The 21,968-nt window shown below is 56.0% G+C and overlaps 7 protein-coding genes across 7 annotated transcripts; 4 read left to right on the forward strand and 3 right to left on the reverse strand.

The window, feature by feature from the left end:
* Nucleotides 1-562: 562 nt before the first annotated feature.
* C8A04DRAFT_40086 (uncharacterized protein) lies at nt 563-2,167 on the reverse strand (the record flags this gene model as incomplete). Its single annotated transcript, XM_062784819.1, has 2 exons — nt 563-1,865; nt 1,929-2,167. 2 exons carry the CDS (start codon nt 2,165-2,167, stop codon nt 563-565), a joined length of 1,542 nt encoding a protein of 513 aa, XP_062633589.1.
* A 612-nt stretch (nt 2,168-2,779) lies between these two features.
* On the reverse strand, nt 2,780-3,266 carry C8A04DRAFT_32262 (uncharacterized protein; the record flags this gene model as incomplete). Its single annotated transcript, XM_062782030.1, has 3 exons — nt 2,780-2,896; nt 2,970-3,073; nt 3,137-3,266. The coding sequence occupies 3 exons, from the start codon at nt 3,264-3,266 to the stop codon at nt 2,780-2,782; spliced, it is 351 nt and encodes a 116-aa protein (XP_062633590.1).
* A 1,028-nt stretch (nt 3,267-4,294) lies between these two features.
* Nucleotides 4,295-4,949, forward strand: C8A04DRAFT_32263 (thioredoxin-like protein; the record flags this gene model as incomplete). Its single annotated transcript, XM_062782031.1, has 3 exons — nt 4,295-4,306; nt 4,413-4,745; nt 4,866-4,949. The coding sequence occupies 3 exons, from the start codon at nt 4,295-4,297 to the stop codon at nt 4,947-4,949; spliced, it is 429 nt and encodes a 142-aa protein (XP_062633591.1).
* Nucleotides 4,950-6,168: 1,219 nt separating this feature from the next.
* C8A04DRAFT_15133 (uncharacterized protein) lies at nt 6,169-6,819 on the forward strand (the record flags this gene model as incomplete). The annotated part of the gene is made up of 1 exon (XM_062778373.1): nt 6,169-6,819. The coding sequence occupies one exon, from the start codon at nt 6,169-6,171 to the stop codon at nt 6,817-6,819; it is 651 nt and encodes a 216-aa protein (XP_062633592.1).
* Nucleotides 6,820-12,092: 5,273 nt separating this feature from the next.
* On the forward strand, nt 12,093-12,728 carry C8A04DRAFT_32265 (uncharacterized protein; the record flags this gene model as incomplete). Its single annotated transcript, XM_062782032.1, has 1 exon — nt 12,093-12,728. One exon carries the CDS (start codon nt 12,093-12,095, stop codon nt 12,726-12,728), a length of 636 nt encoding a protein of 211 aa, XP_062633593.1.
* Nucleotides 12,729-14,529: 1,801 nt separating this feature from the next.
* Nucleotides 14,530-17,496, reverse strand: C8A04DRAFT_32266 (uncharacterized protein; the record flags this gene model as incomplete). Its single annotated transcript, XM_062782033.1, has 2 exons — nt 14,530-14,663; nt 14,757-17,496. 2 exons carry the CDS (start codon nt 17,494-17,496, stop codon nt 14,530-14,532), a joined length of 2,874 nt encoding a protein of 957 aa, XP_062633594.1.
* Nucleotides 17,497-19,968: 2,472 nt separating this feature from the next.
* On the forward strand, nt 19,969-21,968 carry C8A04DRAFT_40090 (nascent polypeptide-associated complex subunit beta; the record flags this gene model as incomplete). Its single annotated transcript, XM_062784820.1, has 5 exons — nt 19,969-20,018; nt 20,080-20,264; nt 20,326-20,392; nt 21,485-21,657; nt 21,733-21,968. 5 exons carry the CDS (start codon nt 19,969-19,971, stop codon nt 21,966-21,968), a joined length of 711 nt encoding a protein of 236 aa, XP_062633595.1.

The following is a 21,968-nucleotide window of genomic DNA, read 5'->3' on the forward strand; positions in this document are numbered from 1 at the left end:
AAAACGGCCAAAACATGGAAGGCTCCCGGAGTACTAGCTAGGTATGAACTTGTCTTCAATACTCAGGTATCATGTCCCCCCTAGCATCCTCCAGTTTGCTTTAGCGCACGCAACGTCATCGAGCGAGATATCAACTGGCAGTAGAACTTTGGCAAGCAGTGAGAAAGAAATACAAGAGGGTACTCAACCCAGAATTGTAAGTTTCTTCCGCCAGACCCTACGTGGTCATTCGTTCTTGCCTCAGCCTGGGAATGATACGTCACACATACGCGGCACACACTACTTGAGTTAAGTAAGGGCACAGCCTCGCGAAGCCGGTCCTAGATTATGTTGGCCTTACTTTTATGGTAATTTTTAGCTTTATATTTGGGGAGACGCTACGGAAGAGAGGCGGGAGCGTGAGGAAGTCGATATAACGAACGGCCCGTTGGGCGAGGATAGTGTTTTTATATTCATCATCTCATTGGGGTTAACGTCTGGGACTCGGTTTCCAAATGACTACGATCCAATTATATACCTTGGGTAGGAGACGGTAATCAGACCACCTCGTTCCTATAGCCGACTACCTAACTTTCACATCCAACGACTCCGTTTCCCATCCCCCGTCCGACGCAGCTGGAGTTGGGTTACCCGAGCTGCCCCTCATACTCAACACCGACGGGTTCATCCCCACGAACGCAACCGCCGCCTTTGTCCGTCTCTTCTGTTCTTCACTCAGCTCTTTGGGAGAGTCCACGTCCTTTTCGGCCACCGTGGTTGGTTCGGGCCACGAGGTGGCAGGAATCATATCCACAGGCTGCCCATCCCTCTTCCATACACGGCCGTCCTTCATCACAAAGCTGACCTTGCGCAGAGCCTTGGGATCGCGGCGCGGATCATCATCCAGGGCAACAATGTCGGCGCGGTTGCCCTGGTCCCACCAGCCAAACCGGAACCCAGAAGAGTCACCACCACAGGCGAGCCACCCGGCGTAGGTGCCGGCCACGAGCGCGTCTTCGACAGGGATGCCCATTTCCATATAGATCTCCATCTCGCGGGAGTTTAGTCCGTGGTTGAACACGCCTGTGTCCCCGCCCGCAGCCAGTTTGACGCCCCTGTCGAATGCCTGCTTAACCGCAGCCTTGCACTGCGAAAACTTCTTCTCGTCAAAACCCTCCTCCGCCGTCGCTAACGTCGGCACCCAGATAGTCTTTTGCTTCCGCATTTCCTCCACCATCTCCTCTCGAGACCCTTCTGTGTCCACAAATATGTGTTCTATGGTGGTCACCCCGGCACGGGCAGCCATCAAGGCTGTCCTCGTCTCGACCGCATGCGCAGCAACGGGCACATCAGTTAGTTTAGCCTCCGCGACAATCGCATCCATTTCCTCCTGCGAAAAGAGTGGAATGGCTGGGTTCCGTTCCCTCCGGTCGGGCGGAAACTGGATGGTACCCCCAGGTCCCGGGACATCCGGAGGGAACCTCATGATCCGCTTCCGATAATCCCCATAAAACTTAATCACATCTGCGCCCTCTCCAATCCGCCTCCTTACGCCAGCCCTCGCAGCAAAGGGGCCATCCACCAAGTCCGCCGCACGAGGCAATGACAGGCCTAGCGTCGAGCCGAGGGCGAGACGGTTCTCGGTCCGGATCTCGTACCCGCCGTTGGAGGCAAGGGCCTCCGTGGCCACAAACATGCGGGGGCCCGCGGTCAAGCCGCGGTTGATGCAGTCACGGAAATTGGCGTCGGCGGCACCCAAAGCTTCGGTGCCTAGGTCACGGTATGTGGTGAAGCCGGCCATGAGCGCAGCGCGGGCGTGGTTGGTGGCGCGCACGATGCGTTCGACGGGGGATTCATCGCGCATCTGGAGGGAGTGGTAGCGGTCGCTAGAGTGTACGGTTAGCAGGGCTAGAACGGCTAGAAATCGGCCATAATGAATCAAGTCTTACCTGTCGGAATGGAGGAAGATATGGGTGTGGGAGTCGACAAACCCCGGCAGCACAACCTTGCCGCGCAGGTCGATCTCCCCATCACCGAGAGGTAAGGGGATGTCCGGGGAATCGCGAAAGAGTAGGCCGACAATGGCGCCGGCCTTGGTATCAACCTCGATAGATACATTGTCCAAGAAGGCCTTGCGAATGGGCTCAAAAAGGGTCGAAGTGTGGACGGTTATGCGGTTGGGCGACATGGTGAATTCTTCGTCAAACGACGGCGCGATAGAATGCGTAATTGGTGATGTAATTGCGTTTGGATCGTAGTGTGCATTCGATATTTCCTCATGAAGGGACAGAGCGGTGGGCAACATCATTGTAATATTTAGTACCTGGTGACCGCTTAATTTCCGAGTGATGGTGACAACAACAATGACGAACTGGTTTGATCCGGGCCGTCCACGTCGCTAAATACACCGGCGGGTCTTGATTTACTTGGGAGATAGTTGGCGGGCGGGAATTGGACTGGGACAACACCGGATTTAAATTAGAAACGGGATGCGAAAGACCCAGGCCCTTAATGGAAGAGTTTCCTGACCGTTTTATGAATCGGGAAGGTGCCTTCAATTCAATACGTCGGTTCCTACTCCTGTTTGCCCCGGCCGCGCGTATTGCTGTGAACCTTGATGGTCAATCGAGTTGGGGGCCGTTTTACTCCTGCAGTGTCCTTTGGCTGGGCGGTAAGCGATTGGTTGGAGCAATACGTCGCTCGTGGGAAAGGGCAGACTGAAGAAGAATTATAGGAGAGATATTAATCCGTCGTGTTCATTTTCAGTATCGTGCCTCTATATACCCGTCAAATCACCCCATTACATCTTCTTCCCGGGCAAGTTTTGCCCCTTCTTCTTCATGATCTCTTCTTCTTCAGCCTGTAGCTCGGCATCGATCTTGGCACCTTTGGATGGCTCATTACCGTGCATCTTAGCCTACGGATACGAAGAGAATGTCAGCTGAACCTGATGTTTTTTGTTGTTGTTTTTAGCAAGGGTATGAACATACCGGTAAAGTTGGGTCTTGCTTGTGCAGGGTTGTCTCGCGGGATTCGTCTTGCTCATCGTCCTGGACCTCTGCCGCTGCCCGGTTGGATAGAGACCTCTGATCCTCTAAGTTTTGTTAGTTGTTTGTCTCTCAATTGGCTCAGAAATCCTGGGAAAGACGTGACATACTTGGGTCGTTCTGAAGGTGCGAGTTGGGTTGTCCCTCGTGGTAGCGGGTCCCGGACCCGGTCTCAGCAGCGCTGTAATTGCGCTGGTCACCGGCCTCGTACACCTGATGGTTCCCAACGTTGGACTGCATGGTTGACGTGATATTTACAGTAACGGTAGAGAATTGACAGCAAATTTAAGTTCAATTCGGTTGATTTGAGATGTTTTGAAGTCCGAGAAACAGTGTTCGCCGACGTCTCGATTGTGCTTTATGTACTCTCGTTATCTATACGTCATCCCGCCCCACGTCAGGGACCGCGGTGGAGAATGGAGGCGAACTTGACCGAAGAGGAACGTTGTTTACACTACTTCAACGTCGTGGCTATCGGGCCTTGCGGGCCTACAGTACACTACAAACAGTAGTACTAGGCACGACTCCTCCAAAATGGAGACGAGAGCCAGCCAGAAAGATTCTAAAGGTCTCCGCCCGAGTCAACTCTGATAGGTCCTCCGCCATCCGCAAGTTGCTTTGGGCAATGACGCGGGCAATTCCGTTTCCAAAGTGGCCTCATAATACGCCGAATGTCGTTCCTGACGTCAGTGTTTAAAATCTCGAACAGTCTTTCCACTGCACATGTGAAAGTGTAGGACGTTGTCTGCAGATGTTCGGGGCCGAGTTGAATTTAAACGGACATCCGTTGTCTCCGTTGGGTGTCGCCGCCGGTTTGGATTCAAATCAAGTCATCCAACACTAATTACACCGTCGGTAAATCTGAGAAAATCTTGAGTGACTATTGGCGACCTCCCGTGTCGTATCTCTTCCATGATTCTGGGCTTCTAAATGCAAACTTTTTGGTTGTTGAGGCGAAGAAACCGCCAGTGCCTGAAATCACAGGGATTCCCGCTGCAGGGCTGCACGAAGTGGGCTGTCTCGGCAAGGTGGGCTGTTTCGGCAAGCCGAGAGGGGATGTGGAGCCGCATGGCCCAAGCTCTCTCAACCAGCGCCTTGGCCAAGCCGCTAAGCCGGAAACAGCCCGGCAACTTCAACCTCACCTCATCGCCATTCATATGCAGGCAAAACTCCAAAAGACATTCGTGCGCCGTGCATGACACTCGCCCTCTCGAGGTACCCGATATTACACCAAAGCTGGTCATCAATCTCGCGAGAAGTTGCCCAGCATGTTTAGATTTGTAAGAAAACTTCCGATTCTTTTAATGACGAATACTTTCGGACCGTTTGCACGAACGGATGGAGTCTCGAACAAGTCCAGCAGGAAAGCTAACACGTAAACTCCAGCACAAAACCCTCGACATGATCACCCTCTTCCACAAGGCTAGCTCGCCGGCCTCAGTCCGCCTAGCGGCTGCGCTCCGGCAAGCATCGGCCGTGGCATCCGAGACCTCAACCGCTGATCAGGCGAGCGACCATTCCGCGCAGACCAAGGAGGCCACCAGCCGGCCTGAGTTCCAGCTTGAGGTCACCGAGACGCCGCCTACTGCAGACCAGCTGCGCACGATCCTCGGGTATGTTGGTGGGGACCGGATTAGCACGTTGGTCAAGGGGGCTACGGACGAGCAGGAGGCACTGAGGAAGTATGCAGAGAATGTGGAGAACCTGCAGAGGCCTGTGGTATGTTTTGTTCTTCTGATTAAACGTCTATCATTCTTCTTTCATGTCTTTATGATTTCAATTTTATCTCTTTTTCACTGGCAAGCAGGGGAAAGGAGGGTTATTGACTAACGGCTGCAGGTTGTCGATTGGAACAATGGCAAGGTGGGAGCCGGGGAGAATGAATCGGAGATTCTCAAGATGCTCAACCAGCTGCAGAAATAAGCCCGCTGTGCAGATGTCATGCATAGCGCATACTTCTTCCCGTACAATTGTACATGTGGATTTCGTCTGTGCCGATATGCCTCTTGTTTGTTTAATGTCATTTATTTGTTGACCCTTAAGTTTGGGGACAATCCTTTCCTTTCTCCCCGCATCCATTGGCAGCAAGCGCTTCGCTTTGAAGAAACGGACCCTAATCACTTGATTTCCCGCCGAGAGCCCTGCTGGTTGACTCTGATTATTGAGCGGAAACGTTGTGAGCCCACAGTGTGTAAGTGTTTCATTGATTCCGCATCGAGCATTCACTATTTGGTCCCGAGTGGTGGCCCACGAACAGGCGAACAATAGGGCTGTACATGGGAGTAAGTTCCTGAACGGGCTTCATTCCATTCGCCTTGCTATTGTGCTGCCGCATTCGGGCATTGAACTTCGTGGGTGCCTGAGGAAGTGTAAGGTTTCGCGGAAGGTTCGCGACGGGCTTCTCGCGCGGTTCCGGAAACCCAACGCGCTCTTCCCCGTAAGGTTCTTCCTCGATCGATGAATTTATAGTTCTTCCCCTCCCCTACCTTTTCCGTTGCACCGCCTCTACTTTCGGTTCTTCACCACAACAATCCGCAACCTACTTACTACGAAAATCACCCTCCATTTTGGTCGTTGACTTTGGACTCTTTTTTGTGTTTTCGGTCTACCGGCTTGCTGGTTTGTCTGAGATCCCGGCTTAGAAAAGTGTTCTTTGCTGACTGCCCCTTGGAGATTTTTTTTGACCTGTCTTCTCTTTCTCCAGAGATCAAGTCATTACCTCTTGATCTCCCCGACCGAACTTAACAAACCTTGAACCGATAACACCCCCATACTACCAAGCATAGTCACCGGAAGGACTTCAATTCGTCTTTCGCTCTCTTGACAGGATACTACCGCCTAGTGCTTGTATTCTGCCTGGTTAGCAGAAGAGTTTTGTTCTTTTGGGCAAGGCTATCTCAATAACACATTCGTGTTGACCAGCATCATCGCCTGGTGTTTTCTTGTCTTTTCACCGTACAATCTACCCTCGACTATCTTCATCGTGAGTATTCCAACCCGACTACCCTCGTCATTAACAATTCGAGTCCACCGACTAACAAGATATTCACATCAGATGGCTGGTCCTGCCATCCGCGAGGCGCCCACCCCCTGGCTTTCCCAAGTTGGCTGGAGCTGGGGCCTGGACGTTGACAAAGTCCGGATGCCCATGCCGACCATGAGCTTCTACATGAAGCCGCCCAAGGACGCGGCCTGCATCCTCTCACCCGGCCCCGAGGCTCGGACCTTCCCTCGCAACGACATCCCGCGTCGCCCCATGCGCAGGTTCACCAATGCCGAAATCCAAGAGATAGTTGAGAGACTCCGTGGCCGTGACGGCTCACTCTTGGACTCGGTTGTCCGCCCCACCAGATGGGAGGACATGTACCGTTATTTCGACGTAGTCGATTTGTGGGAATTCGGCGCCTGGAACTTATGGCGTGTTCTTCACCTGATCTGTGATCAGAACGGTGGAGCTGAGTCTTATGAGTATGTTTCCGAGGACAAGGTCCACGAGATTGACGACTGGGTGTACCGCTGGTGCACGCATGAGGAGAACCGCATGCGCCTCAGCATGTGGGATGGCGTGTCCGATGTTTTGTCTGTCCTGAGCTGGAAGAGCCTGGACAAGCTGGGGCACTGTACCGCCGAGGAGTTTGTTGTTGTGCGGGGCGCCCTCAGGTATTGGTACGATCAGGGGAATCGCACGTCTGAGGCCGCGAGGAATGCCCGGGCCCACGTCAGGGCTATGAGCCATTTGAACGACGCCCGGAAGCATATGCCTGTTCATTCGCTCGATGGTAAGTTCAGGTGATTCTCATGATCCCCGCCTTCTACTTTTATCTCGCTGTTGCCTCTGCGCCTGAGTCGATTGGATATCTAACATTGTTTTTTTCTCTTTTTTCTAGACACGGCTATCGTCCTTGACAACAAGCCGGATGTGGACGAGGTTCATGGCCATCGCCGCCGCCGTTCTGGTTCAGACTCCCACCCTTCCATCAACCAGCACAGCACGACCACCTCTGTATCGTCGTGTGTATACGTCCGGAATCCGGCCATTATTATCGTCAATGGGACCACTCCGGCCTCGACCTCGGCCCCGGCCATGCGCAAGCCAACCCTTTCGGTGATGCGTGCCGATGCTCCTGTCTTCACTCCCGGAAAGCAAGCGACCAACGGCCAGAGCGAAACCACCACCTCGCAGAGCGCGCCCTCCACGCGCACAATCCATAGGTACTCGAAATCCGGCCCGCTCCCGGCCGACTATGACCACAGCCACTCGGCGGCCCGCGGAGTGGGTGTCGAGAGCCACGGGCCGTCTCGCTTGCCCGCCCGCCTGCAGGGCATTATTTCGGCCAAATCGACCGGCCCGGTCCGGCCGCGGGAGGGTGATGGCGAGGGAACTGACGGTTCTGCTCCTGTGGATAATCAGCAGCCGGAGGAGGTGACCGGCACGTCGACTGAGGGTGGTCCAGTGCAGCCCGTGGTCCCTGAGCCCAGCACGGGCAACGCTATTGACGACGTCAATGGTTCGAATGGCGTCAGCGGTTCTAATGGCGTTGAGGGCACCGATGGCGTCAACGGTGCTAACACTGCCAATGGCAACAATGGCAACAATGGTATCAATGGTGCTAATGGTAACCCCAATGCCAACGGCACCAACGAGAATGGAGTGTATGGGGTGCCGCGGCGTCGAGATCGCGGTTCAAACTGCCTGAACCCGTACGTTCCATATAAGGCACCGTTTGAGGCGTACAGGCGCTGCCCCTGCTCGGCGTGCCGGGCGGATGCGCGGACGGTCTACGTAGCTCCGATTCACGTTAAGAACGGGGATCGGGCTGCCACACTACGGGAACTGACGGCGTATGTCAGCCAGTGGGGGTATGTGGAAGCCACCGACCCCAAAAAGGCTAGGAGCCACCAGGCGCATTACGTTCTTGTTCGTTTCGCTGCTGAGCAGAGCGCCCATCTCGCTGTCCAGGGTTCCATAGAGAGGAACCACACTCACCCCACGCTCGGCCGGGTCAAGATCACGTATCCGCATTTTTCGCCGTTCTTCCGCAACGCGGTGTCGCGTCAAACGAGCTGGGGGACGAATGACTCGGGAAATAATGGCAACCCTACTGCTAAGCACGGAAATGCAAGCGGAAACGGAACCGGGAACAGGAACGCTTCATCCACCACTGAAACTGGGACTCCTGGTTTTACCACGCCGAACAAGCGGGTTGGATTTCAGTACCAGCCCCAGAGCTCTCGGTCGTCCGCACCGCGATATCAGCCGCAGCAGCAAGGCTCGGCCCATCGGCCCTCGACGACGGTGAAGACGCCGCCCTCGCAAATTGTTCCTCAGTATGGCAATTCCGGTTCCGCTGGACATGGCCCCGCGACCTCGCGTTCGTGGGCCGCATCGGGGTACCATGGTAATCAGAACAATAACTCCGGCCGCGGAACCCCTGTGTACCCGCAGAACCGCAGTGGCTTCTCGCCTGCTGGCTCCAACGGCTACAATCCTCAGAACCAAGGCCAGAATGGCTATTATGGGGCGCAAAACACGCCCCAACGTCCGGTCTCTGGTCCCGGCACCCCGGGATTCCAGCAGCAGTCGCAGAACCAGTGGCAGCAGCAGCGATCTTCTTTGAACCCGCTTGCGCCTGCCCAGTTTGGTCAGCAGGTCACGCCCTCGGTTATGCATCAGGGGGCTTGGGGAACTCATAAAAACTCTGCATTGCACCTGCCTCGCGTGCCTCCTAGCCTCGGAACACAGCAGCAGGCCCATGTGCCCCAGCACCAGGGCTCTCAACAGCAGTTTCCTCAGCAGGGCCAGCAAGTGTTGCAGACTCCCCAGCAGCATAATTCCAACCAGCACAAACAGCAGGAGGATGCGCTGCTGGACAACTTCCGGATGTCCCCCGAACATAATGGACCGGTCCCGGGTGTAGACACCGGCGTGCAACATCAGAGCGAACCGCAACAAGCTTTTACCGAATCTGGACAGCATGTTGGCTCTGGTCCCGTTGAGTCAGCCTCCTCGGTGAATCCAGTTCCCTCAACTGTTTCTGCCTCGCACGAATCGCAACCCCTCGACAACGGCGACGCCTCGATGCAGACCAAGCCAGCTAGCGAGGACGTGGCTTTCGACGATGCCGAAGCCGACCCCGCCGCGGGCGATGCGTCCGGCACCAGCGACGCTGCTTCTAAGACCGGCAGTATCCGGGTCCGCCTTCCGACCCTACCAACCTTTGGGTTCAAGGATGAGGCCGAGGCCAACAAGGACGACGGGGATGACTGGGTCATTCTGCCCGCGCGTGACAACGTCGCCCGGGGCAATCCGGTCCGGCGCACTATCACGTTTGGCGACATGCCGCCCGTGGAAGTGGGTCCCAAGGACGATGTTGTGCTGCAGAACAGTGCGTTCCAGGCCGACAACCCGGTGCGAAACATTCGGTTTGGTGACATGGTGCGTCCTGAGCCTTTGCCTGCCCAGCCCACACCTCGAGCCACGACGCAGCCCGCGACTCAGCCTGCGACTCAGACTGCTCAGGGACCTGCAGTGCCGGAGTTTATGCCGTCTCACAACAATCCTATTCCGAACTTGGCAGATATCCGCAGGCCTAGGGGCCACTCATCTGGTCATGGTCAGCCCTTTGGGCATCCACGTCCGTGGCAGGGACCGCATCACTACCACAACGGTTCTCAGTACCAAAATGGACCGTATCCTCACAATGGACAGTATTTTCAGGGTGGACAATATCCTCAGGGTGGACAATATCCTCAGGGTGGACAATATCCCCAGGGCGGACAGTTTCCCCAGGGCGGACAGTTTCCCCAGGGCGGACAGTTTTCCCCTGGTGGGCAGTATTCTCAAGGCGGACAGTATCTTCAGGGCGGACAGTATCATCAGGGTGGACAGTATCACCAGAACGGCCAGTACCCCCAACACCCCCAAAACGGCTACTACGAGCCCCAGCCTGGATACTATCAGCCGCACAACGGGTTCATTCCTCCTGCGAACGGCGAGTACTACCCACAGCAGAACCCCCAGACTCGGGGCGGGTTTCAGCCGTATCCGTCTCAGACTGGATTCCATTATCAGTCTCCACCCCGTGGATCTAACGCACCTCATAACGGCCATCGGCAGCCGAGCCACCCCAGCCCGGCGCTGACCAACGTCGCCGAGAATTATCCCACCGAAGGGGCATTCACACGACAGACGTTTGAGGCGGATAACGTCCAGGCTAGCCACCGTGGCGTCGGAGACATCCGTCTAGAGCCGGACTTCAACAGCACTGTGATCGTCCGCCGTCCGGCCTCGGGCCGCAACCAGGCGCTGCCCTGGATGGACGACTCGGACTACGTTCGCAGCGGATCGCAAGCCTTACGGGCCGCATCTCAGGGTACTAGGCATGGAGCCTCTCCAAGCCCATCGTCGAATGCGCCACCTTCTGGGGCGGAACCTTCTCCTTCGAGCCAGGCTCAGGCCCAGGGGCCTTCCAACCCAGTCCCTCCGCACCTTCGGCCCCCGGCCACTCGGCGGCCTTCCTCCACTCCCCCGGGCGGGAACAGTACCCCCGATGGCAGTAACCCTGGTATGTCCAGGCCGAATTCTAAGAAGAAGAACGGCAACAGGTGGAATAAAAACAAGTCGGGTCTCAAAACGCAGAACAACTCGCGTCAAAATTCTGGCAACAACTCCTGCAACCCATCTCGCGCTCCCACCCCACTTCCCCTGAGGCTCGAGAGTGGGACTACGACGCCCGTATTTGTCTCGGACACCGCCGGCGGACCGGGACCGGCTCAGCCCAAGCGTAAGAACAAAGGCAAGGGTACAGCTCGTCCTCCCCAGGGGCAGACTACTCAGGACCAGTCGGGGCCATCCAGCCTTACTGGCCCTGCAACGACCACTAGAAATGAAGGCGGCAGTGGTGCTCAGACAATTGCACCGGCTCAGGTCACTGCTCGTAGGACTGGTAGCAGCGTTGTCGACGACCAGACTGTCAGCGAGACTGCCAACAATAGGATTGCTGACAACGGGACTGCCGGCAACGAGGTTGTTAACAACGGGACTTCCAAAAATAGGACTGCCGACATTAGGGCTGCCGACATTAGGGCTGCCGACATTACGACTGCCAGCGAGGGTGTCCCCCGGCCGACCACTCCCACTGGAGACGCCGAGAACACCACCGCAACAGCCGTTGGAGCGCGGAACAACGACGACGACCTCTACTGTGCCACACCCCACATGGGCAGCAGAAGCAGCCTCGCCCCGGTTACCGGCTCGCCAATTGCCACCTCATCCCACGACTCTATCCAGCGTCATGAAGAGGGGTAGGAACCCCCTCATACGACTGAGCACAAGGGTGGGGAGAGGAGTGCTTCTCAAGGCCGTGGTGAGGATAGCTCTCGTGCTGAACCGGCGCCGGAAGAGAGGAAGGTGTCTGCTGTGTCCGTGGAAGGGGACAAGAAGGGCGCAGACGACAAGGTTGCCGGCAACGAGGAGGCAGTGATTAAGGGCGCAGTGAACAAGACTGATGGTGGCCCGAAAAGCAAGAAGAAGCAGAGGGCTGCGTCTAAGAAAGAGGCGGCCAGTGCCAATAACTCGAGTGCCGGTAAAAAACAGGCGGCCAACTCGAATGCCGGCAAGAAGTGGACGGGTGGCGCAGAGAAAGCCTCAAAGGGCAGTGGAACGGTAAGTACACAATGCCAGGGAAACAAAAAGGAAAGCTTCTAACAACGGTCCAGACTAAGAACCAAAACCTCAACGCCAGCGTCCGCAGGAACGAGTCCTCTTCCACCCATGATAAGAAGCCGACCAACGAGAGTGATCAACCTGCCAACAGACCGAACAGGATTAGAAACAGGATCGGTATTTCAGCACCGGCCGTTCCCAACCCAAACGAGGGCAGCGGCAGTGTCGGCAGCGGTGCCAGTGCCAATAACTACCGCACCGAGGGGGGTGGCTCACTCCGCATTCCACGCCAGCGTAGGCGCGGCGGCGCTAGGATGCACGTACGCGATATCTTCTTTACCGACACCCAAGACAGGGCGCAGCAGGAGTAGGAGTCTGCCGAGCCTTCGGCAAAGCATGGAATGGGCGGCGATGAAGAAGATGCAGCAGGTGGGAGTGATCACAATGGAGGGGAAAGTCAGGCGGGTAAGTCTGAGAGTCAGGCTGGCTCTGAGAATGGTGTGGAGGAGAGCCAAGAAGAAAGTGGTATCGACGAGGAGAACGACGGCGAGACCACGACAAAAAATCAACAAAACCCGACAAAAAAATCCAAAAAGAAAACGAAAAAGAACAAGAAACGAGGTGGTAAAAAGAAGAAGGGAAACGCTGGACCCGGACCAGACACCCGCGGGCCCAACCCACAAAACGAGAACCGTCCTCATCGCCGCTTCGTCCCCGAGGCATGGGCGCACCACTTTCTCGTCGCCGTCTTTGTGGTTCTCTTCTGTCTCGTTTTGGTCCGCTCCTTTCAGTACTGGTTCCAACCCCCTCCTCAGCAGCAATACACCCAACAGCGCCAGTCTCTGCGTAAGCAGCAACAGGCTCTGAAGAGGGCGCCTCAGCCCGTGGTGCTGCCGCCTGTTATGGGGGATGGAACTGCACGGCCGCCGTCGGGGGCTAAGCAACCACATCAGCAGCAGCAGAATCGGGGTGGATTTCCTGTCAGGAAGGGAGGAGGGGGATCGTCGGCGTGGTCGAAGGGGAGGAAAATGGTATAGGGTGCACGAGTTCCTGAGTTGATGGAGAGTTTGAGGGATTGGTATCATACGGTTCTCGTATATACGCGGTTTGATGGGCTTGGGTTGTTTGATGGGTTGGACTGGTTGGATGGGTTGGTTGATTTGGTGGGGTTGGTTGGTTTGGTGGGTGTGGTTGGCTTCTTTGGGCTTGATGGATTGAGGGCAGCGCAGAGATTGACTAATCGCTTGGTTGATGGTTGGTTGGTTGATGGATGGATGGATGGATGGATAGTTGGTTGGTTGGTTTGGGGGATGATGACCGTCATGATTGATGATTGATGATAACGGGGGAGAGGATGATTGGGACAGGCAAAGGCAAAGGGAGACGCAGGTGTAGCGTATATGTATGACTATTGAGACTCGAGACTGGAGGTTGACGGTTGGGGTGGACGGGGTGAGGATGATAGCCTTCTCGAGTAGTGATTCGTGATCATGATCATAGCGGTAAAAATATACGTATGGTTGGGTCACTGACTTATGATTGTCCTGACATGTTTGAGTTACTTGTAATGGGGCTGGTTGTGGGTGTGTATTGTTGACTGTGTAATATTGATGTGTACCTCTTGCTGTGTGTTAGTCAATGTGTGCCGTATCGTGTATCACCACCGGCTGTGGAGTAATGAAGACATTTAAGAGACAACTAACCCGTTGTGGACTACGATGGTTTTTGACACGGCACCATGTATTTGGAGGGAGATATTTAACCAAAATATTTGATGGCCTTGAAGATTGATGAATTTAGGTAGGGAAATAATTCGTAACTAAAAGATATATTCACGGCGATATTGACAGAGCCAGCATCAGACTTGTCACTTATTGTCTATTAAGTGGGATGGTCAAGTTATGGTCTTGAGTGCTGCCATCATGACAAGACATCCGGGATGTAAGTGGCTTGGAGTTGACGGGATCATATGTGATAATACCATATCACAACACACCCACGATAGTATATTAGATCATTTTCTTTTCTCCCCATGGTAAACCTGTAACCTCTCTCCATACCACCGAGCCGCCAAATCACCCCCATTGGCATGCCCAACAAACTTGGTCAGACAGATTTCACGTTTACATCGATTTATTCGTCTACGTATTGATACACCAAGGAGAAGCATAATCATGTATCATCACCCTTGCCCCGGTGCTACGGCAGTATCTCCCCAGTAACTACCCCTTGACTATCCCTCCAGTATCAACTACCTTGATAACGGCCTTGTTTCAACGAACCTATACAGATTGACAGAGGGCTGTGTTCACATTACCATTTCCAAATATCAACTAGACAAATAACTACATGTATCAAGGACATATCTACAACGGAGATTCTGACATTCATTCATTCCTCCCCACTATCCCCCCACAAATCCCACCCCATGTCCCATCCATTCATCCTTCATGTACATATGTGCGTGCAAGTGTATATGTGCAAGTGTATAGGTGCAAGCGTTTGTGTGTGTAGTATGGTACGTAACCCGCCCGTCCGCCCGTAATTTCATCATCCCGTTCCCATTCTAGTGTCATCATTACCCTTTCCACGCCTATTTACGTACATAAACTCGTCTTGGTCTTTAAACAAATCCATTCCATTATACTCTGCCCTGCCTGCCCTGCCTGCCCTGCCTGCCCTGCCTGCCCTGCCTGCCCTGCCTGTCCAGCTTCAATAACTAGCTAGCTAGCTAGCTTCATTACCTAGCCATCCCCTTCCCCCTCTTCGAAACCCCCTTAGAAAGGAAGTATTGGCAGCGCCTCCATCTTGAGAAGAAAGTATATGTAGAGCCCACGCTCACATGACAGAGCACTCGCCCTCCTGCTGCTTGCCAATCTTGCTTCTGGATATCCTCTCTCTCGCGCGCGGGCCACTTTTACCGGAGCGTTTGAGATCCTCGAGGCGCTCTCTCGCTTTGGGGAAGTCCTGGGCTGTCGTGGTTCGTTAGTACCGCCTCCTAATACGCTTGCCTACTTATGCCATAGTAAATAAGGAAAGGGGGGGAAGAGGGAGAGAAAACTCACCAGCAGCCCTCCAATACCACCTCTTAGCATCCTCCAAATTCGCCGGCACGCCAATCCCCACCTCCGTAAAATACCCCATCGCATACTCCGCCTTACTCAGCCCAGCCATCGCCGCCTTCCGCGCCCACAAATACGCCTCCGTATCGCTCTGCTGCAACACCCCCTCGCTGCCCGTCAGGTACCAGCCCGACAGCGCCAGCTCGCTCTGGTGCTCTTCCTGGATCGCGGCCCGACTGTACCACATGATGGACAGCCTCGGGTCGATCGGGCATCCCAACAGGCCGTATTCGTGTGCACACCCGAGACGGAACTGGCTGAATTTGTAGCCGAGCTCGGCGGCTTGCTGGAAGAGCTGGCAGGCGTAGGCTTCGTCGCGGAGGATAACGTCGTTGGGCTCGGCGCTTTCGTATAAGAGGGCTAGTTCGTGGAGCGCGTGGGGGTTATCGGCGGTGGCGCGTTCGGCGGCGCGTTTGAGCCAGCTGATGGCCTCGCGGGGGTTGCGGGGCTGGCCGAGGAGGCCCTTGATGAGGATCATGCCGACTTTGTACATGGCGGGGGTATCGCCGAGGGTGGCGGCGCGTTTGTACCATTGGATGGCTTTGAGCGGGTCCTTGCGGGTGCCGCCGCCTTCGTCGTTGCCGATTTCGCAGCAGACGGCGGTGCGGTAGGCGGCGGCGGCGTGGCCGAGTTTGGCGGCGGATTGGTAGAGGGAGAAGGCGTGGGCGTGGTCGGGTTCGCTGCCGAAGAGGCCGCGGCCGAGGCTGTCGGCGAGGAAGAACATGGCGTCGGGGTTGTTGGCTTTTTCGAGCTTGCGCAGGATTTTGTGGGCGTCGGCGAGGTAGCGGTCGCGGGAGCGGGCGCGGGCTTTGGGGTCGGGGAGGTTGGGGACCAGGGCGTCGGAGGCTGCGACGAGGCGTTTGGCGAGCTTGAGGGCTGATGCTTGGTCGGACGGGTCGTTCTTAACCACCGCGCGGAGGTGCTCTAGCTCTTCGACTGTTACAGGGGGTTCGGCCGGTTTAGCCGCCGCGGGCGCAGTAGCAACCACCTGTTGTTGTTGTTGTTGCTGCTGCTGCATCGGCGTCGGACCACCACCTCCACCTCCCTGTTGCGGGTAGCCGCCACCCATAGGGGGTGTAGACGTGTTGGTGCTGCCGCTGTAGTGTCGAACCGGGGGCGGGCGGTCGGTCAAGTTGACCATGGAGCCGGGCATGTGCCCAGGACGTACAGGCGTCGGATGCGAGGGGAGATTGTCCGGGCTCGGCCCGGGTTGGGGCGAAACCTGCATGCCTGGACGGTACGGCGCCGGTCCCGGGGGTAAGCCGCCTGGGCCTGGCGAGGGGCGTTGTTGACCCTGATACGGGTGCGGGCCGCCTGGTTGTTGGTGCGCAGTAGGCAATGGTGGGACATCGGCGGCCATTTCGAAGACGGCGGTCTGGGAGTTGCGCAGGTCAGGTTGGGACTTGGCGCGGCTGACCTCGGGGTACCGGCCGGGGCCACGCTGGGACTGTTCTTGAGGACCGCCGGGTTGCATGTGCTGGTCAAACGAGTTCCTCGGCTGCTGCTGCTGCTGCTGCTGCTGTTGCTGCGAGGACATGGAGTCGAAATCGGGAAGCTCAGACGCACCCGACGGAGGATGTCCGTTCTGTTGTCCAGGATATCCACCATTCCCGTCGTCGCCATCATAATAATCATAAAACTCGTCAATAGAAGCCGGCCGTTCCTGACCGTACCCCGAATCAGGCCCATTGTTCCTCTGCGGCGGCTCCCGATACCCCCCCTGCGGCCCACCACCGTTACCACCCGGGGGAAAGATCCTCGGCGGCGGCTGTCGCATGCCCTGCGCCGTGCTCGGTCTCTGCGGCGCACCGCGAGGGTTGATCGGACCATGATACGGCGCACTATCCCGTCTGACCGGACCTCCCGGATGCTGAAAGTCCATCTGATCCCTATTCGGCATGGTCATGCTCCGACTCGGCGGTCCAAAGTTCTCTTCCGGCGGTCCGTACCCAGGGCCCTGTCCGGCCGGAGGTCCAGGAGGTCCGCGTCGCTGGTCGGGATACTCTGCCCCCGGACGATAAGGCTGCGGCGGACCACGAGGCGGACCCGTCGGCCCAGGTCCCCCGTAGCCGTTCTGTGGAGGTCGCATCGGCCCTACGCGCTGCTGAGGCGGTCCTCTCGGTCCCGGGCGCTGCCCCCCTGATATATCCATACCCTCCATCTGCGCCACCATCTGCCGTTCGTGGTCCGGATGTCCTCCGGGGCCGGGACGTCCGCCACGACTAGGTGGGGGATACCCTCGACCACCAGGACCAGGACCAGGACCAAAGTTGCCACCACCACCACCACCACGAGGCGGATAACCTCCCCTTCCAGGCGGAGGCCTCATTGGACCCCCACGTCCACCACCAGGCATTGGCCGTCCCCCACCACCACCTCCTCTACCATGCGGCCCCGGCCCCCCAGGCCCAGGCTCATAATAATCCTGTTGGCCATAACCGCCGTCGTCATACTGCTGCCCGCCATACCCCCCCTGATCATAACCCTGATCGTACCCACCTCCACCTCCACCCCCACCCGCGTATTCGTCGTACCCGTGGCCGTTGCCATACCCGTCGTCTTGGTATTGGTCGTACTGCTGCTGTGGCTGCTGTTGTGGTCCTCCGGGGTAATGTCGCTGCGGCGGGGGGCGTTGTGGACCACCGGGTCCTCCCCCGCCGCCGTATGGGCTGTTGTAGGCCATTATGTCCTCGTGATTCTCAGCGCGTGGTGTTACGTTTTATCTTCCGCGCCGAAGAGATCTCGTCCGTATTGCGGAGCGGTTTCGGGTTTTGTGTGTTCCAAATTGGTGTCGTGTCAAATATACAACTCGCCGCGGGCAAATCGAATCGAATCTCGCGACCGGTGTTGACCACTCGCTCAACCAACCAACAATCGTCCGTCCCTCTCGTCGTCGGTAGCCGCTGAACTCGTTGGTTGATGTAGTCGGCAAAGCCTAGTAGTTTAGATCAAGCGCGCATCGCAACCCAGGCAGGCCACAAGGCGAGTTCGAGCGGTTGAGTTGGGTTGACAGCGGGGAATCTTCGAGTCGCAGGCTTTTTTTCGGTTTGATTGTTTGTTTGTCGGTTTGTTTGCGTGTTTTGGGAAATTTCGGCGGAATTAATAAGGGCGCGGAGCTCGAAATCGTGGGAACCGGGGATGGTTGCTTAGTCGGCGGCCTCACACGACCTGGAGCTGCTGAGCGCAGTTCGTTCGCAAGCAATGGAGTGTGAATGCCCGGCCGGGGCGCACAGCCAATGCCGTTCTTGAAGAAGCGCTGTTCAAGAGGCGAAATAGTTAAACAAATGAAGAGAAAAAAATGTATAAAAAAATAAGACGCCAACAGCAAGGAGTGGACTGGTCGGCGTGATCTAGGGAACCTGAAGCTGCTAGAGTAGGTAAAAAAACAAACTGCTTCTTTGTGTTGCGGGGGATGGACGGGACGAGAGAAAAGGACGAGAAGGGCTTCAGGTTCAGGTTCACCCGGGCACAGGCGCAGCTCGGAGGCACAGGAACACCCTTCCGGGCGGGAGCACCCCTCAGATTTGCAGCGCGGGGCCAGCCCCAGGCCAGGGGTAGTTGGGTTGTGACACGCCGCATGGAAGGGTTCCCAATACAACCCTGCGTAATCTGCAGGAGGAATCACTGCCAGAATAACGTTACTTTCCAGTCTATTAACCCCAAAGGGGTTCTTGCATTCACAAAGTTACGAGGTTTTCCCCGAACAGACCTTCTCGAAAATTCGACCGACCCTCCCAGCAATTTCCATCTGTACATGGTAGTTGATTGTAATAGCAAAAACCGCCATTCCGTCCTTCATCACAGCGAACACCAGCTTATTTGTTTGCGATCCCCCGTCTCCCCAACCTGGTTGCAACTGAAACGGATGGGCGTGCCACCCAGGTTAGGCGGTCGATGCAGCTTGTCCCCCGTGCGTGCTTCATTATAACCTAGAACCGATATAAGACAGCAACACAGCAATGGGGAGCCACCACAGGATTTCGGAAGGTCAGCTGCACCACCTGCGGGTTCCCCTCTCCCAAAAGCTGGGTCTGTCGTGACGATCAACAGGTCCCTGGCTGTGGTGCCTCCCAAACAGCCCCTGCCAACCCTTGTGGTACAGTACAATACATGAGGACCGGCGAGAAAGGCTGACTGTTCCACGCTGCCGCACCGGGCGGTAACCGCTGTTTGGCTCCTATACGCTATGCTCCCGATCGGAGTTTTGTTTTTCAGCCCCCTTCAGGCCGCAACTCTTTTTGGTCGGCCCGGACCACTGTGCAGCGTTACGCGGAGGGGCCAAAGAGCAACCATGCAGGTGTCGTCGGATTTTCGGGATCGTCGCATAAGACCTCAACATTTTGGACTCCGGGTTTCGTAACATACCTTACCTTTGTCAAGGGCCCTTGGACGACGTCACCGAGACGTGAAAACTCCAAGTCGGAACAAATGCCCCCTGTCAGCCGCTGAGACCCGGTACTTTCCGCATGGATGGCCCTGGCACTCGTTTCGATATCAACTCGAGAGGCCTCCTCGGTCGAAAACCCGGTATTACCTGGAGACAGCTGTTGTTGAGCGCTGGAGGATTCTGAGCCAACAGCTGACAGGTAGGATGAAATCTGGAGGGGCCCAATCTGATGCCTCGAAGAAATCCGACCTTAATGGCATGGTGCCGACTGGTGTGTCTCCTAAAAGAAACTGTCAACTGGAGACATTCGGGGGCCGGCTTCGGGCGAATGAGGTTCCTGAGACCGCACCGTTGAAGGCCATGGGGTCGTGGGGCAAGGTCATGCGGGAGAACCCCCGCCGAACCCATCCAAGGTTGCTGCCAAGCAACGCCAAGCCCGCTCGAGTCAGGGAGCGCACGGCGAAGGTTTTTGGCGGCTGACGAGACGGGATGACAGGCTGTCTCTTGGCCTGCTGGGCTGTGGCTTTGGGATGCCAACTGTTGGCGGCTGTCATAGAAATGGTCATGTTCCTCACGGTCCATTTCTGCCGCACCCGCCCGCTTTGAGTCCATTGACCTCATCGAGCGCCCGAACTTGAATGGGCGAATCAAGAGCCCGGTAATTGGCGATGCAAGGAGCAAACTTGATGAGAAGAAGAGAAGTCTTTTGATCTGTATCCTAGAGAACATCAACCGCTAGCAACGAGGAAAATCAATTCCATTCTCACCATGGCGAAAAAGCCCTTCAATTGGTGGCTCTGGGCCAAGATGCTTGCTGTGTGAGTTGCCGGAAAGGATTTGGAGTTATGAAAAACAAACACACCTCTAACAAGGCCACAGGGGCGGCGGTATCTGCTACGGGGGTCCTGCTTTGGTGCGATACGTACAGCCCACGGAAGAGGAGCTCTTCCAGAAATACAACCCGGAACTTCAGAAACGGAGTCTGGAGAATCGAGCCCAACGGGAGCAGGAGTTCGACGACTTCGTAAACAGGCTCAAGAAGTATTCCAAGTCAGACAAGCCAAGTACGTATTTGAGTGTTCTGTTCAAGGTGTCTCCGATAACTCAGAGCTAACGAGGGTATAGTATGGACCGTTCAGGCGGAGGCTGAAAAGGAGGAAGCGAAGCAAGCGTCAATTGCTGCCTCGTTAAAGTTGGCCGACGAAATCAAGGCCAAGCGGGAAGCCATCAGGAGAGAAGCCGGGCTTCCGGTCGAGCCTGCCTCCTCTGGACGCAAATCATAATCAACTGTCGTTACAAAGCAGGAGCGAGCGGTGTTGAGTTGTGTACGATCTAAATTTTACGATGCGGTCTTTTGAGACCATATTCAGTTTGAGAGCAAGGGCCGGAAGGCCTTTATGGGGTGGCTGAAAACTTGAGCGGCGAGCAATGGAAGGCATTGTGTCGGGCTGAAGGCGGGCAGTTCTTATCCATCGGCGTTGGCGCTAAGAGGTGTGGGAATGGAATTCAATGACCCCTACTCAATTGCAATATATTTTGATGATGACCCGTTCACCTTTTTTAAGAATATGTTCTCCGCTGCCTGGGAGTTAAAAGTCAAGCTTGCGACCCGAAGCTATCCAAGGTGAGGGGTCGGTGAGGCTCGGTCAGTGGCTGCGAAAGCGGGGCAAATAGTTATTGCGGCAGCGAAAAATATCCAGGGCCGAGACGCACACAATTTCTGCAACCACCGACGACCGGACACGGCTTTAAGGCATCGCGGGGCCTATCACGATATTCCTGAGTAGATCCGAGACCGATAATATCCCGGATCAACAGAGTACGTTCGAATCTCCCCCTTTGCGCCCGCGACAATTGCATTTGCCCCGCCACGAGCCAAACACTTTTTGTCTCGGTTGTGCGTTTTTGCGTTGGCCCCCGAGAGCTGCCCTAGGCTTACTGATTGACCCAAGCTGAGAACTCACCGAGTTCTCCCCGGCCACTCGACACCCCACCAACACTCCATCACATATCCCAACATGGCGGACGCGGAAGTTCAGGAAAGGCTCAAGAAGCTGGGCGCTTCTGCGCGTATCGGTATGTTGTCGCTGGTTTCTCTCAATTTTTCGTCCCTCCCCTCATGTTCTTGGTTCCCCGCTCTCGATCATCCCACTAACCCACCTCGCCGGCAGGGTACGTTGAAACACCACGCAAAATCGCCGAATTCCCTCAAACCCGAACATACCTATCGCACGTCGCATCGCAAAAGTAAACCGAGATTCTGACGAAGATGTGTAATAAACAGTGGCAAGGGTACTCCCCGCCGGAAGGTGAAGCGTGCGCCCGCGCGCTCTGCCGGCGATGACAAGAAGCTCCAGCAGTCGCTGAAGAAGCTGAATGTCCAGCCTATCCAGGCCATTGAGGAGGTTAACATGTTCAAGAGCGATGGCAACGTCATCCACTTCGCTGCTCCCAAGGGTTTGTCACAGTCTACTCCGGGACATTGAAAAGATGGAGGGGGAATTGCTGACAATTTTTTCTCCCATTCAACAGTGCACGCTGCCGTCCCGGCCAACACTTTTGCCATTTACGGCAACGGCGAAGACAAGGAGCTTACGGAACTAGTTCCCGGCATTCTTAACCAGCTTGGCCCGGACTCGTTGGCGTCGCTCCGCAAGCTCGCCGAGAGCTACCAGAACATGCAGAAGAACGAGAAGCCCGAGGAGGCTGATGATGATGAGATCCCCGAGCTCGTGGCCGGCGAGACCTTCGAGAACAAGGTCGAGTAA

Source organism: Dichotomopilus funicola, assembly GCF_033296635.1.
Source record: "Dichotomopilus funicola strain CBS 141.50 unplaced genomic scaffold C8A04scaffold_84, whole genome shotgun sequence".
NCBI lineage: Eukaryota > Fungi > Ascomycota > Sordariomycetes > Sordariales > Chaetomiaceae > Dichotomopilus > Dichotomopilus funicola.